At 45.7% G+C, this 16,081-nt stretch overlaps 1 protein-coding gene across 3 annotated transcripts in view; it reads right to left on the reverse strand.

Moving 5' to 3' along the window:
* Window positions 1–2,631: 2,631 nt before the first annotated feature.
* The window catches only part of Cdkl3 (cyclin dependent kinase like 3), a 96,397-nt gene continuing 82,947 nt past the window's right edge, over window positions 2,632–16,081 (reverse strand). For 2 of the 3 annotated variants that reach the window (XR_012912412.1, XM_075992683.1), the window contains one exon: window positions 3,035–4,026. Coding sequence is in view for 2 of the 3 variants with exons in the window: in XM_075992683.1 (XP_075848798.1) it covers window positions 3,961–4,026 (66 nt within the window). In the remaining variant the exon portion in view is untranslated. Of the gene's footprint in view, window positions 4,027–16,081 lie in introns of all 3 variants that reach the window. The other variant, XM_075992682.1, reaches the window with a different exon arrangement.

Consider the following 16,081-nt stretch of genomic DNA (forward strand, 5'->3'; position numbering starts at 1 on the left):
AGGCGAGGTCTCTCTCTCTATAGATCAGGCTGGTCTCAAACTTTTAATTGTCCCATCTCAGCCTCTCAAATGCTGGGATGACAGGTATGTGCCACGTGCCTACCTCTCCGGCTTGTGTGTGTGCTTGCATGTGCCCATATCTTAGAGGAAAGTGAAAGCTGAGTTCATATTTTGTGGCCGTTTTATTCATTTAATGGACCATGAGTACTGCCTCATGTACTTAGGTACTATGTGACAATCATATGTTCAGCTACTGCCTGGCTTTCTAACACGATATTCATTCACACAATTCATAGTGCATTATCTTGGTCCTTAAATTGCCTCCTATTTTCGTGTCTTTATGCAGTGCTGTGGTAAATGTCCTCGCTCATAAGTTTGTGTCTCTGGCTTGATCTCAGGACAGGTGCTTAGGAGCGGTGCATCTCTACTCGGCTGCTGCTTTGCTAACATTAGGGATGCAGAATCGCTATAATCCCTGGCTCATGACACAGTCTCATAGTTGGAAAGTGGATGGTCCAATCTTATTGTATAGTTAATACATTTATTATTTTATTTTATTTTTTTTTGTTTTTGTTTTTGTTTTTTTTTTTCGAGACAGGGTTTCTCTGTGGCTTTGAAGCCTGTCCTGGAACTAGCTCTGTAGACCAGGCTGGTCTCGAACTCACAGAGATCCACCTGCCTCTGCCTCCCGAGTGCTGGGATTAAAGGCGTGCGCCACCACCGCCCGGCACATTTATTATTTTAATAATGTAATCAGTAATCAATATCTAACCACAGCCTGTCATCTCCCTCTCCCCTCCTCCAAGGGTACCATCTTGATCTATGCTCATTCCCTTGCTTTTCTTTTCATGTTGTTTCATTGTTTCTATATATATATTCCTAAAGAGTATGTTTTTTAAAAAAGTATGTTTAGCTTTACAAATAGGGTACTGGTTGCATGTAATTGTTTAGGACTTTTTCTGTGTTTAATATTAACTGACTAACGTCTAACCACATCACTGCACATTGCTGTGGGTTACTCGCACTGATGGATACATCCAAACCATAAATGTACCATGGTCTCTCATCCCCTCTCTCTCCCATGGATGACCAACACCATCTCCAAGGCTTTGCTCTTCCACACAGAACATCTGTGATGTCATCAACAGCTCCTGCACTCGCACCAGCCAGAGACCCTCGACCCTCTGGATATTCACTCTCTGGTATTCATGCTTCTCTGATCTGAGAGCCATGTTGTCAGGCCACTCTCCAGACGGACAGCACAGTTTGCTCCTCCCCTAGTAATACAATGTGCACCTTCCCACACTCTTCCTAATGACAGAATCAGTTAAGCCATTTTGACCATTTCACAGACAAAAGGTGACCCTTCCTGGCTCTGTGGCCAGATACTGATTCCTCTTGAAGCTGAGAACAGGTTTTTGATTCTGAGAATTGTTCCCAGTCTGATAACGTCAGTGATTTCTGGAACACATTTCCCAATGGCTCAGCTGCTTTCCCGTGTACGGAAAGAAGTGACACTGTTGGGAGGAGGCTGTGGGGGAACCAGGGTGGGAGACGTGCCCAGCTTCCCACAGTGGAAGATTGTCTCTTGGTCCCAGCCCCTGCCAGTGTCCGACCACTCCTGATGAAACAGGCTTTCTCTCTCCCTACTCGCTATCCTAGAAAAGCCAGCATAATGCTACCCTTTGTTCTTGAATTGATAAATTTAAACCTCCTGCTTTGCTCTGCAGTAAAAGAACTTTCTATTTTGGGCTCGGTGACATAGCCAAAACCAAGCAAGAGCAGCAGGCTGCAGCATGAGTTAATAGCTTTCTTTAGGAGAGAGAGGATCCACAAGCAAAAAGAGAATCTTCCAAAGCGTGTCTTCTGCATAGCAACACGCAGCCCATTTGTCTTTTTGCTGACAGATGTATTTCAAGACTGAAAACTAAACACTACTTAACATTCAAAGTAAACTGGGGGATTAACCCTGAACTGACAGTTCCCCTCCACCCTTCTTGAAAGTGTCTCCTGTAGTCAAGGCTAACCTCCAATTCCTGATCCTCCTGCCTCGACCACCCCAGTCCTGAGATTTACAGGCACCATGAGCCACCATGCTCAGTTGGATTTCTTAGTCAAATGCAAGAATTTGCTGATGTTCCCTGTGTCCCTAGCACTCAAAATGCACTGTCAAAGAAGACAGTTCTTTCCTCAGGGGATTTGTAGTCACACACACACACACACACACACACACACACACACACACACACACACAAAATGATGCTAATTTAGGAGCGTTCTCCTAGTCTGCTTCTGTGTGAGAAACCCACCACACTTGGGTAGGGATCTCCAGAAGACTCAGGCTTCCAGAAAAAAAGGCACGTTCAGATCTATCTAAGCCTGGCACCAGTTAGCACAAACCCAGGTCTGGAAGAACCGGGCAGCAAAGGCTGGTCCCGTCACTCTCTCCTGTTAACATTCCTCTTATTTGAAGCTTCAAGTGTGTTCAGAAGGACAGATGGCAATGAGATCGGCTCTATTAGGTATTCTGGTTTCAGCGATTTTAAACATATGTCAATCTCATCCCATCTATACCCAACCACGCCCCCACATATCCATTTTAAAACAAATTAGAGTCCTTTTCATCTTTTTATACTTTATATGTACCTGTAGGAAAACAGACTTTTTTTTTTTTTAACAATTACTGTATAGAGGTTGAAACAATGATGATTAGCGTCATCTTGGGTCAGAGGTTAAGCTTACTTAGTGTTCCTTATTCTTCACTTACTTCCTGCACACTATTGCAGGTCTGACTCAGAGCAAAGCAATGTCACTCGAGCAGCTGGAGTGGTACTGCCTGTAACTGCAGCACTTTGGAGGTAGAGGCAGGAGGATTAGGAGTTCAAGGCCATCCTCTGTTATACACAAGTCCCAGACCAGACTGGGCTACTTGAGATCTATCTCAAACAAATACATATAAAATTAAAATAAGAAATAGTCCTACAAAGTGACTTAGCTTGTGGACACTTGCTGCCAAGCCCAGGAACTCACACAATGGAAGGAGAGACCTCTGACTTCCACATCCCAACACTAACTAACTGACTAACTAACTAACTGTAAAAACATAAGACTACCACTCGCATTATTTGTTGATGTGGCTCATCACCAGGGCCAAGCAGAGAGCAGGCTTCTAGTCTTTGTTCACAGTTTTAGTTTATAATTTTTTAAAAATTTTATTTGTAACAGCATCCTCCACCCTTGCCTTTACTTATTTGTCTTTTGTTTGTTTGTTTTTCCTTTTTGAAACTGTCTTACTCTGCAATCCAAGTTGGCCTCCAATTCATGAATAAACTTCTTGCCTCAGTCTCCTTAGTCCTGGGATCACAGGTAGGGGCCACCAGGCCTGGCTAGTTGCTCTTTCTTACTGTCCACTTTCTGGGAGGATTGAAGACAACAGGTGTTTTACTTGCTATGGCTATTTGACAGACTACTCCAGTCTAGTAGTAGAAAACAACCACCAGTTTATCGGACACACTGGAGCCAACCGGCAGGAATTCAAAGGTGGCACTGTGGAGATGGTCTCTCTCTGTCCCATGCTCATTTGGGGACTCCTCTGGGAAGGGTCAGTGTCTGCAATGATGTCACATCTGAGATCTAGCAATACTGAAGGTCAGATGACCCCTACATAGGACTGCAGCGGGAGCCCTGACACGCATGCTCTCTATGGCTCAGTTTGCTGGCAGCAGGGTGGATTCGAGAGACTCAGACTTTGTGTTTGATTATGTTTTATGCGGATCAAAGCATTCCAGTCAACAAGCCAGAGGCTGTATCGTTCTTTATGACCACATCTCAGAGCTTAGTGTCAATCTTGCTGTGCTCTAGTGGGTAAAAGTCCTGAGCCCTCTTAGGTGGGATGGGTCAGATTCTACCTTTAGAGTAGGAAAGACCCCAGCAGAGCATGGGGGATGACCGAGTGGGAGGTCAGGATGTCCAGTGGAGGTTGCCTTTCTTGTACGAGCCAGGAAAGATGTTGTAAACGGAGGAACCCTGGTGGAGGAGAGAAGAGGAAGTCAGGCACACCCCACAGTTGTACACACTGCACCCTTGACGACTGAGGGGCTTGGCTGAGCTACAACTCGGTACCAACTGTGTCCACATCTCCCGTAGGAACAAGGGTATTCCCCACTCCATGTTAGCCAAGACAGCATGGCAGGTACCTGATGGACTGCAGCCGTTTGAGGCATGTGTCCTCCTGACACTCAGAAACCACTGAACACAGGTTGCTGTGGAGCATATTAAGTCTTTTGTGCATGAAGCTAGACCCACTAGTTAACCATAAAATTTGAAGCTTAAACATTGTTTTAAATTACGTGTGTGTGCTTGTGCATGAGTGTAAGTGCCTGGAATTCAGAAGAGACCATCACATCCTTGAGAACTAAAGTTACAGGGGGTTGTAAGCCACTCAGTATGGGTGCTGAGAACCTGAACCCAGGTCCTATACAAGAGCAACAAGTGCCTTTAGCCTCTGAGTCATCTCCCAGCCCTCAAACATTTTTTTTTTAAATAGCATGCACTTTTAGCTTATAGGTTTCTCACTTGTTATCGCTGTATTGATCTAGAATGCTATAGCACTGTCTCAGAAGTTGAGACAACGTGTCCTAACATACAGGGACCCTGCCCCCGACCTGACTCCTCTGCCATCAGGCTTTGCTAGATGATGGAGGAAGGTCATTGGTTAAATAAAGAAACTGCCTTGGTCCTGATAGTTAAAATTTAGATGGGCGGAGTAAACAGAACAGAATGCTGGGAGGAAGAGGAAGTGAGCTCAGATGTCACGCAGCTCCTCTCAGAGCCAGACACCATGAAGCAAGCTGCCAAGTCAGACGTGCTGAATCTTTCCCGGTAAGCGCACCTTGGGGTGCTACACACATTATTAGAAATGGGCTAGTCCAGGTGTGAGAGTTAGCCGAGAAGAGGCTAGATATAATGGGCCAAGCAGTGTTTAAAAGAATACAGTTTGTGTGTTGTTATTTCGGGGCATAAGCTAGCCAGGCAACCAGGAGCTGGGGTGGCGGAGCACAGCCCACAGCTCCTATAACAGCTAGAGACAAAATATGAACATAGAATTTCTAGGAAACCAAGCCAAACATAACCGAGGCTTTTCTTTCCTTTTTCTTATTAAAATTTTCAGTCCTTATTACTTGTTAGCATAGCTTTAGTATTTGGGATAAATACAAGAGTAAATACTTACATTTCATTCTGGATGTCAGGGAGCTAATATATAAAGTAATTTCCTGGGGGCTGAGAGGTGGCTTAATGGTTAAGAGAACTGGCTGCTCTGCTGGAGAAGCTGGGTCAGATTTCCAGCACCACGTGGCAGCTCACAACTTTCTGTAATTTCAGTCCTAGTCCTAGGGGATCCATCTTCTGGCCTCTGCAGGAACCAGGCATGCATGTGGTGCACAGACATGCAGACAAAATACCCATAAATAAATTATTTAATTTAAAAATAAATACATTTCCATGCCTTAAAATATGTTTTTAATTATGTGAATGTGTGAATGTCAGTCCCTCAGAGTCCAGACAAAGGTTTCAGATCCCTGAAGCTGGAATTATAGACTGTTGTGAACTTTCCAGTTCAGATTCTCTGCAAGAACAGTACATGCTCTTAACCACTGAGCCATCTCCGCAGCCCAATTCCTAAGCACCTTATAGAGCATTAGACTCCCACACCTGACAAGGGCAGGTGGGTACCAAAACACTCCCACAGAAGCCATCTAAAGTCTTCTCAAAGAAGTCTGCAGACACTTTTAAGGTGGCACACACTTTTAATCCCAGCACTCCAGAGGCAGAGGTGGGCAGATCTCTGTGAGTTCGAGACTAGCCTGGTCTACATACAGAGCAAGTTCCAGGACAGCCCGGGTTATAAAAAGAAATTCTATCTCAATAAACAAACAAATAACAAATTTCTTTCAATAAGATTATCAAAATACAGTGATGACACTGATAAAGTCAATAAAGATGGGGATAAACATCTGTGTAAGGAAAGCCTCAAATGGCATGGTCTGGATACTTAATTTTTATTTTCTTTAGGATTTTAATGTTTTTCTAACTCATTAAACCTCAGATAGAGAACATCACCACATTTTACCAGTACACAGCACATTCTACCCTAATCAGTCCATGCAAGGCTCCTCTCTTCTTTCGAGTATTAGTATGTATGTATGTGTGCATACATTAGTATGTATGTATGCATCAGTCTGTGTATGTATGTAGTAGTATGTGCATATGCATATATCGGTGTATGTATGCATGCATGTGTTTAAGTATTAAGTAGTAGTATGCACACATGCATGCATCTGTGTACATAAGCATGCTCACATGTATTTGTCCCATTCCTCTCTCTGGTCTTCTCTTTCAAGCAAACATTCTAATCTACTTGATGCTTCCTGGCTTATATGTGTTCATGTGAGGTGTGTGCTATGGTTTGCATGTATTTTCATTCTGTCTTCCTTTCTTTTCACTCATCAGTGATATTTTCTAGGCCTGCCCATGTTTCTTTCTTTCTTTTTTTTCTAGACAGGGTTTCTCTGTGGTTTTGGAGCCTGTCCTGGAACTAGCTCTTGTAGACCAGGCTGGTCTCGAACTCACAGAGATCCGCCTGCCTCTGCCTCCCAAGTGCTGGGATTAAAGGTGTGCGCCACCACCGCTCGGCCCCTGCCCATGTTTCTACCTGTACATTTCATATATCAGACCAACTGCTGAACAGCATTCTGTAGTATACACCCAAGACATCTGTCATCTCTGTTTCCGTAGTCATGGGTACCCCAGTGCCTACAGCTCTTCTTCCCAAACCAATGCTGCCAGAAGCAGTCATCTTAGTGACCCATAGCAGACTCACACGGGAATCTCTCTCTCTTATTTTAGTTACATTTTTCTAACTTATCATTATTATCATGTATGCATGTTCATGTGTGAGCATGTGCATGTGTGAGCATGTGTGTTGTGTGATTGTGTGTGCGCATGCTTGTGTGTGTGTTCACACATGCAGGCATGCAAACAAAGCATGTGGAGGTCAAAGGACAGCTTCCAGGAGTTCGCTCTCTCCTGCCATTTGGCTGAGGCAGGGTCTATACTCCGGAGGCTGCAGGTGAAGGCTTCTTATTAGCCCCTTGCTCTAGATCCCCTGGACTGAAACAGTACTGCCTCATGCTATCTTGATGGTAGAGAGACCTGCTCCGCTTACCACTGTTGCACTCCCTTGTGTGGACACAGGAAACAACAGTAGCTTTTGCCATAGTGTGGAGACCTGGCCCCAGCCATCCATATTTGCCCCTTGGGAAAAGTCTTTTGATAGAAATAAATAAGAGTGGTTTCCACCTAAGGATATCAAAGAATAGGCTTGGCTATAGCCATCTGGTGAACTTTTTTTTTTTTTTTTTTTTTTTTTTTTTTTTTTTTTGGTTTTTCGAGACAGGGTTTTTCTGTGGTTTTGGAGCCTGTCCTGGAACTAGCTCTTGTAGACGAGGCTGGTCTCGAACTCACAGAGATCCGCCTGCCTCTGCCTCCCGAGTGCTGGGATTAAAGGCGTGCGCCACCACCGCCCGGCTGGTGAACTTTTAAAACTGGCCAGGATTGAGATCCAGCAGAAGCTCTTAGTGACTGTACAGACACATTTAAGCCCTCTTAAAAATGACTGTATGTGGAGAAGAAATATATAGATATAAAGAAAGCAGCCATTGCTTATTTTATATTTTTATTGATTTATTTTGGCTTTTTTTTTAAATCTTTTTTTTATTGAGAAAATGAGAAAAAAAAACAAGTTTCCACCTCCTCCCAGCCTCCCATTTCCCTCCCCCTCCTCCCACCCTTCTCCCCCTCCCCCCACTCCTTTCCCCCCCTCTCCAGTCCAAAGAGTTGTCAGGGTTCCCCGCCCTGTGGTAAGTCCTAGGTCCTCCCCCCTCCGTCCATATCTAGGAAGGTGAACATCCAAACTGGGTAGGCTCCCACAAAGCCAGCACATTACGTAGGATCAAAACCCCTTGCCATTGTCCTTGGCGTCTCATCAGCTCTCATTGTTCGCCATGTTCAGAGAGTCCAGTTTTATCCCATGCTTTTTCAGTCACAGTCCAGCTGGCCTTGGTGAGCTCCCAATACATCAGCTCCGCTGTCTCAGTGGGTGGGTGCACCCCTCGTGGTCCCGACTTCTTTGCTCTTGTTCTCCCTCCTTCTGCTCCTCATTGGGACCTTGGGAGCTCAGTCCAGTGCTCCAGTGTGGGTCTCTGTCTCTATCTCCATCCATCACCAGATGAAGGTTCTATGATGACATGCAAGTGGCTTTTTTTTTTTGGAGGGGTTTCGAGACTAGGTTAATTTAGTTTTTAATAATTTTTTTTTTTTTTGGTTTTTCGAGACAGGGTTTCTCTGTAGCTTTGGTGCCTGTCCCAGAACTAGCTCTTGTAGACCAGGCTGGCCTCGAACTCACAGAGATCTGCCTGCCTCTGCCTCCCGAGTGCTGGGATTAAAGGCGTGCGCCACTACTGCCCGGTGGGAGTGTCATATATCAATCTGTTGATTTCATTGGTTAAGTAATAAACAAACTGCTTGGGCTCATAGCTTAGAACATAGGCGGGTGGAGTAAACAGAACAGAATGCTGGGAGGAAGAGGAAGTGAGTTCAGACTCGACAGCTCTCCTCTCGGGAGCAGATGCCTCAGAGAGACGCCATGCTCCCGGCTCCTGGGCAGACACACGCGATGAAGCTCCAACCCAGGATGGACGTAGGCTAGAATCTTCCCGGTAAGCGCACCTACCTGTGCTACATAGAATATTAGAAATGGGCTAGTCCAGGTGCGAGAGTTAGCCTAGAAGAGGCTAGATAGAAATGGGCCAAACAGTGTTTAAATGAATACAGTTTGTGTGTTGTTATTTCGGGGCATAAGCTAGCAGGCGGCTGGGGTGTTGGGGACGCAGCCCCGTAGCTCCTATCACTACAACCTATTACTACAGCCCGGCTTATTTTGGCTTTTTGAGATAAGATTTTACTCTGTAGCCCAGGCTGGCCCAGAATTCAGGGTCCTCATTCTCAGCATACCCAGTGCTAGTATTACAAGTGTGATTTATCCTTCCTAAGGGGATGGCTGCAGCATAGCTTTGTCCTTTCCTGATAGAGGATCTGAGTTTGGTTCCTAGCACTCACACTGGGCACATCGCAACAACCTATAAGTCCAGCTCCAGGGGATCAATGCCTCCTTCTAGACGACAGGGACACTTGCACTCACAGTCTAATGCAGCGTGCTGGAGAACTGAACACCAGAGTGGACACCTGACATCCCTACAGTTCTGTCAGTCTCAGAGGGCACAGATGAGTGTCCACCCAGCACCAGCAGGCCCCCTCCCTTTGGGTTAAACCCTGGGGTGAGAAAGTTTTCTGCTGTTGTCTTGGCAACAACCAAGGACTCCTAGGTCCACGTAAGGGACTTCTGAGGCCTTGATGAGTCAGCTCTGCTTCCTCCTCTACTTCCTTACCACCAGCATAGTTCAGTTGCAGGCTGGAAGCAGGAAGGGCTGACAGTATCACCCACTCCCCTCAGTGACTCATTTGGTTGTCTCAACAGCTTGCTTGAAAGACAAGTTACTCCCCAAAACACTATTTGGAAGGCCAAACTAGAGATCATAGTTCTCAAAATTTGTCACCCTAGTAACCAACCAATCACTTGATTCCCCAGAGCCTCTAAAAAGATAAGGCTGAGGTTGGCTGTGGTAATATACTGTGGAGGAGACCTGGCATGACCTCAAGTAAAGTCCCTGTACACTGAAGGACTTTGGATCATATTTAAGAAAATGCTATGACGTTAGCTATAGTATTGTCTATAACTTTATGATAAAAGAGGATTTAGAATTGTTGGAATAGCCGGATCACCTCCCTCTCCTTTTTCTTCCACCCAAGACCAAGATTATCCCACCCCTCTTTGGCTTTTTAACTTTTTTTCTTGTGTGTGTGTGTGTGTAGCCCAGTCTGGCCTCAAATTTACTATGCAGCCTTGAACTTCTAATCCTCCTGCCTCTAACTCTCCAGGTGTTTGACCCCATGGTTATCTATGCTAGCTAGTTTTATGCCAACTTGACAAAAACTGGAGTCATTTGGGAAGAGGGAATCTCAATTGAGAAAATGCCCATACCAGACTGGCCTGTGCTGCATTTCTTAATAGGAATTAATGTGGGAGGGCCCAGCCCATTGCAGGTGATGCCATTCCTGGGCTGGTGGTCCTGGGGTGTAAGAAGGCAGGCCAAGCAAAGCATAAAGAGTAATCCGGTAAGCAGCTCCTCCATGGCCTCTGCATCAGTTCCTGCTCCCATGTTCCTGCCTTGAGTTTCTGCCTGACTTCCATGGATGACAAGCTGTAGGATGAAATAAACCTTTTTCCCCAATTTGCCTTTGGTCGTGGTGTTTTTCACAGAAATAGAAACTCTAAAACGCTGCCTTTAGATTATTCCTATTTTGCAGGGGAAAAAAAAATCATGCTGTGATCCCCGAGTTTCAGAGAGGATGCTGTCAGTGTCAATATGAACTCAGGCATTCTGGACACCGAACCTAGCACCAGATAATCACCATTTTGAGAATATTAGCTTATATTGTTTGATGCCTTATCCTTAATATATCATTTTATAATCGTCAAGACATCATAATATTTAGTCAGGATCAAGGATGAGTGGCTGGTATGGTAGAAGCCGTGTAAAGAACAAGAGAAGCCTGAAGTGAAAAAGCCCTGAGAACACAGACAGAAGTTGCAGACAAAGGCACACATAACTGGACACCACTCCGTCAGCTTAGCTTAATAGGATGCATGCATGAAGATGAAGTGCTACTAGGAACAATCACCAGTAGTTCTTTTTCCCACAGCACTGCTGTGAGATCCAGACACGACTAACCCTGCCCTCTACCTACAGAGTGATCACTGAAAAATTGCATATATTTTCAAACATGCATAATATGTGTATATATAATTAAACAAATGCGACATGTATAATTTCAAACATCTATAAAGGTCATAATCACTCACTAATGTATGTAACAGAGCGAACAGTATAATGACTTCACTTACCCAGGCAAGGCCCCATAATCTGCCTCCACAATCAACAACTCAAAGCCATTATTACTTTTCTGCATTCTCTATGACGCTCACCCTGGGCTGTTCTCAAGTAAATCCCATGCATTGAAATCTCACTTGATATTCAATATCTGTCCCTAAAAGAAAAAATTTGCCAGACAGTGGGACAACACCTTTAATATCAGTCCTTGGGAGGCAGATGCAGGCGGATCTCTGAGTTCAAGGCCAGCATGGTCTATAGAATGAGTTCCAGGACAGCCAAGGATACACACAGAAATCCTGTCTCAAAAAAAAAAAAAACAAACACACAAACAAAAAAACAAAAGATCTGGGTGGTGGTGGCGCAAGCCTTTAATCTCAGCACTCAGGAGGCAGAGGCAGGCGGATCTCTGGGAGTTTGAGGCCAGCCTGGTCTAGAAGAGCTAGTTCCAGGATAGGCACCAAAGCTACAGAGAAACCTTGTCTCGAAAAACCAAAAAAAAAAAAAAAGATAAAATATACAATTTCAATCTGATCGCTGCTGTACTTAAGTTAGCAGCTCCACAATCCCCAGCTGTCTTAATCTGAGGCAACAAATGAAACACTGGTGAAGGGAGAGCTGGAGAGTGCAGTCAGACGGCCCTTACCCCATATGGATGAAACCCGACTACTTAAGATTTCAGAGGTTTTCAAAACCTGAAAACTTTGTATAGACTTTTCAGGTTGATCATCTCCGATCTAAAACTCACACATGTTCTAGTTTCGCTTTGAGATGAGGGATGTTCAACTGTGCCACAAACCCCTGAGCATTTATTTCAATGAAGGGCATTGTCAGATCTGTTGCTAGGACCCCAGGGTGGGCTATGAGATTTCAAGAAGTCCAATGTGTGTTACAGTCTACACTTGGGGTGGGAAGTCATGGGGACACACTCACCACAAAAATATTAGAGAGTCTGTCTCTTCATGAGCAATCCCTTTGTGACTCCATGCCATGGTGACACACGTTACTGACACACACAGCTCAGGAATGTGCGGCAGCACAAAGGGCAAGAGAGGCACAAGTGCATCCAGAACACAGGCAAGAAGCAGAAGTCTGTGAGAGCTTGGCAGAGTCCAGTTTTGCTGGTTTCTGTCTCCTTGGAACTAGGAACACACGCTTATTTGGCATGTAATAACACAGTGCCGTTCAAGGGGGATAGAAGAAAGGGAGTCAGGCAATAAAGGGTTTAAATGATGCATGTGTGTATGTTATCCATATTCTTTAGAAGGATTGGTGGGTAGGCCCTAAAGAATACCACATAAACAGGTCTGTTCACAAAATTCCTGAAGATCCATGTGCAAAAATTTCTCTAAAACAAACTCCCATCTGACTCTGTTCGTTTTAAGACAGGGTCTCGCTGTAATCCAGGCTTCTCTGGAACTCAGGATGTAACTCAGACTGGCCTTGAACTCATGAAACTCCTCCTGAGTGCTGGGATTGCAGGAATGGGTCACATCTGTCCAAATTCTAGTTCTAAAGTTGTAGAGTAGAGCAGCTGCTGGGTTTCATGGCTCCTGTCCTGCCCTTCCCACCCAAAGCACATAGCTGGTCCTATCACTTCATCAATAGGCATATAAAGCGTCCATTGCCTTCTATGATTCCTTCACTTCCTCAGCATGGCAGCCAAAGTTCCGTGATTCACCCTGACTTAGAGAAGAGCCCACCGCTCCCTGCCCACTGCACCCTGCCCACCACTCCCTGCCCACCGCTCCCTGCCCACCGCTCACTGCCCACCGCTCCCTGCCCACCGCTCCCTGCCCACCGCTCCCTGCCCACCGCATACTCTATCCCCCCGACAAGCAAAGCTTTCACAATAGAGCCATGTTTTCCCACGGAAGTGAACCACTGAACTCACTTCTAGAACAAAGAACAGGATAGCCCAGTATTAAAAGCTACCCTTCTGGTCAGACTGGCTTGAACCTGCCTGTGTCATTCACCAACTGTGTGCCTCTGAGAAAAACCATTTAATCTGATAGCAATTTCTCCAGCTCTAACCTGGGAGAATGATAAACGATAGCATACATCTCATTGGGTTGCCAGGAGGGTTCAGTCGGAGCAGGCAAGAACATGCTTAGCCCAACAGCCCCACACATGAACATCCAACCTACAATGACTCATTACCTGTGTTAAATCCATCTGCTGCTCAAGCTTCAGCTCAGAGGACTCCACCATGGAGCCCCCAGAACCTCGCGGCTCTCCTGACTATTCTCAGTGTGCTTCCTACTGTGCTATAATTAGTCACAGACACAACTGCTGTGGAACAGTCTTTGCACACTGTAAATATATACCACTCTCATTGGTTGATGAAGAACTGATTAGCCACCGGGCGGTGGTGGCGCACGCCTTTAATCCCAGCACTTGGGAGGCAGAGGCAGGTGGATCTCTGTGAGTTCAAGACCAGCCTGGTCTACAGAGCTAGTTCCAGGACAGGCTCCAAAACCACAGAGAAAGCCTGTACCTGGGCAGGAGAGCCAGACTATGGAGGACGCTGGGAAGAAGAAAGGTGGCATCCCAGGAGTCGCCAGCCAGACCCAGAAGAGGCAGCATAGAAGTACATAGATGAGGTAAACGGGCCATGGGGCAGCACATAGATTAACAGACATGGCTTAGTTTAAATTGTAAGAGCTAGCTAAAAACAAGTCTAAGCTATTGGTTGAGCTTTCATAATTAATAAAGTCTCCATGCGGTTATTTGGGAGTGGCTGGTGGAACAGAGCTGACAAGGAGTCCTGACGATAAACTCCACCTACACACAACTTTACAACATGCTCCAAGAATAAGAGTTGAGGAAACTTTGATCCTTAATTGTGGAAAACCTAATTAACAGACAGACACCAGCAACTCGGGCTGAATGAAGCAGTGGCTCACTGTCATCTCTGTGACACTTAGTTGTCCTGAAATTCTCTTTATGACACAATCTTAGCTAGAGTTAAATTTCAAAAAGGGACTGTTTCTCCTCCTGCTGGGCAGAGTTTATTCCCCAAGAATAAAACCAGTAAATTATAGTTGACCAGCGAGAAGCTTCATGGGCTGTCAAGGGAAAAGTGACATCAGGTCCAAAGGAGCCCATCAACTGTCTTTCCCCTTCCCAAAGTGTTCACTATAAGAAATACAGTGTTGGAGTTACAGCACAGCAGAGGGCTGAAATCACTACCAGTCTCTCTTGCCTGATGATACGGCTGTGACGTCGTTTTGTTGGTGTACACATGACATTGAGACCAGGTGGTGTCATCTGCAAGGCTACGCTGCACCTCACACCCCCATAGCCTGTCTACAGACACTAGAGTTATGAGGCAAAGGGTGCTACCCTGGGCTTCGGCTACAGCACGCCAGTAACCCTACCTGCTGAGGAGTCATGCACCTTACACTAAATGACACCTCGTCACTGCCGGCTGCTCACTGTCATCAAGACAGCAAGCAAGGCTGTTGAAGCTCCGCCTCACCCAAATACCAGAAGATGACACCCACAACGCCTACCACAAGAGGAAGCCATGCACCTGGGCAGCATATTTTGACCGTGTGAACTGAGTGCATGTCATCAAAGTGACTTCTCATGAAGTGACTTCGCTGGGCTGGCAGGGAACTGGCTTGCCTGCTGGGCACAGCTGCCCACTCTCTTCCTGCTGCTGCCTCCATGCCCGGCTGGTGGGCCACTGTGACCTGGCAGCAGGGTCTGCCTGGTTGCTTCACTCTGTCTGCAGATTTCTAGCTCTGCCAGGAACTACAGGAGAGGAGGCTTTAGCCAATCATGGCCCGTTCTGTTTCTGAAAGCAGTATGTTTCTAAAACATGGAAGTCAAACAATAAGGACAGGTCATTCTCAGAAAGCCAGACTCCATGAGGGGTCCCACTACATCTCATGTTCTAACCACAGTATCAAGCAATAGCCAGCTTTTCTTCCTTCCCTCTCTCCTTCCCTCCCTTCTTCCTCCTTTCCTTCCTCTTTCATTCTCTCCTCTTCTCTCCTCCTCCCTCCCCCCACTTTCTCTTAGGTAGCCCAGTCTGGCTTAGAACTGATTACCTAAGGGTGACCTTGATTCTCCGGGGCCAGGATTACAGGTGTATGACACTGTAACCAATTGGGGTTTCTCCTGCATGCTAGTCAAGTATTCTACCAACTGAGCCACAGCTACAGCCTCAAACAGTGTATTTCCCATGTTTTTTTAGACTGTTTTCATTTTATTATACTCTGCGGTGGAATACGGAAGGAATAGCACGTGACCAAGAGTTGAGCTGGGCCTTTAGGTCCCTGATCTCGGTGCTTTGAAGGGGTGAGCCTTTGTGAATAGTACGGCATTGCTGTGGATGCTGCTTCTAGCTGCACCTGCAATGGCCTTGGTCCCCTCCTGTTCTGTTCATTTCTGTTCTTCTCAAACAAGAGGGGGCAAAAATCCAACTGCCACAAAGCATCACAGGGCTTACAGTGGGATCAAATCAGCAAGACTGCATCAGGGACCTGGCAGAGGATGACCCACTGCAACAGCCCAGATGGTAGGGGAGAGCCTGAACAGTCCCTGATGAGTAAACAGGGAAGTCTCCTTACAGTTAGTACCAAATCTAAAGGGCTGAGCGACGAGGCTGCCTGTTCTGCTGAACACCTTTGTGCAGGACGCGCGGGCCATGATTCCCTTTCAGTGCCTTATCTCGTTTGCTCAGCACCTCAGTCTTCTCTCTCAACCCATACCCTTCTTAGTTTCATGGAAGAACAAGGATGGTAAGACCGTGCAAATCGGTATTTGTTTAGCATGAATTATTAGTAAACAAGTATCACTTATATTACTTGATACAATAAATAAGAAACTACAGACATTTAATGAGATGGGAACAAGAAAGACATTAAAGGGCATTTTTACAAGACCAAAGAAGGAAAAACAAACCACAGTATCTGATATGCATCACATCAGAACTATACAAACCAGGCACCTGCGGAAATGACTGTTGGTTCCCACAAGCCATGTGAAGTCTAGAATCACAA

The sequence above is a fragment of the Microtus pennsylvanicus genome, chromosome 11, assembly GCF_037038515.1.
Source record: "Microtus pennsylvanicus isolate mMicPen1 chromosome 11, mMicPen1.hap1, whole genome shotgun sequence".
NCBI lineage: Eukaryota > Metazoa > Chordata > Mammalia > Rodentia > Cricetidae > Microtus > Microtus pennsylvanicus.